This window comes from Octopus bimaculoides, chromosome 4 (assembly GCF_001194135.2).
Source record: "Octopus bimaculoides isolate UCB-OBI-ISO-001 chromosome 4, ASM119413v2, whole genome shotgun sequence".
In the NCBI taxonomy this organism is placed as follows: domain Eukaryota; kingdom Metazoa; phylum Mollusca; class Cephalopoda; order Octopoda; family Octopodidae; genus Octopus; species Octopus bimaculoides.
In genome coordinates this window covers 51,522,938-51,523,612 of record NC_068984.1, presented here as the reverse complement: position 1 = coordinate 51,523,612, position 675 = coordinate 51,522,938, and the positions used below count along the sequence as shown (strand labels likewise).

Sequence of the window (675 nt, the reverse complement as noted above, 5' to 3'; positions counted from 1 at the left end):
TTTTTTTTTTTTTTTTTTTTGAAAAAGCTGTTTACTTAAAAAATAACTGTCTGAAAATGACTCCAGTTTTTTTAAATTTCCAGTATACAATAGGAGGATCCAAAGTTCTGAAATAATAAACAATGGCATCCTAAAAAGCAATAGCAAAAATCAGAATCTTTTATTTACTTCAAGACCGAGTTTAAATACCGTAAGTAGTACCTTTTTTTAGCCATTCCTTTTGCTGTTATTTAGTGGCACGTTAGGGCCCTGATCTTTACAGAACTATGGTCAAAGGCATTGAAGCTATGAACATCACATTTGGTATTTTTTATCCAGAACTACATTATGCAATGTGCTCTTCCAGTACCAAAATAATAAGCTATAATCTGAAGGAGATTTAGCTGCTATTTCTAGCAACTTAAGCAATTTCATTGACTTTTTGATTGCTTAAACTGCTGGAAATAGCAGCCATATCTCCCTCAAATCACATCTTGCTATCTTGTTAAGGAAAAAAAATCCATGCATAATGCAGCTGTGGATAAACCATGCTTGAAAAAAAAAAAAAGTGATCATCACAGCTTTGATCGCCAGTGTTCTAGATCAGGGCTTGACCTGCTTACAAATAACATTTCCTTGGCATTTTCTACCTTCTTTTCAAAACGAAATAAGGAAAAATTTACAATTTTAGGTCAG

At 32.6% G+C, this 675-nt stretch overlaps 1 protein-coding gene across 1 annotated transcript in view; it reads left to right on the top strand.

Annotated features, from left to right (window-relative positions):
- Positions 1 to 675, top strand: part of LOC106870198 (periostin) — a 43,549-nt gene that overhangs the window by 13,309 nt on the left and 29,565 nt on the right. Inside the window, exon 3 of the mRNA XM_014916202.2 lies at positions 84 to 190. Coding sequence (XP_014771688.1) covers positions 84 to 190 — 107 coding nt within the window. The remainder of the gene's footprint in view (positions 1 to 83; positions 191 to 675) is intronic.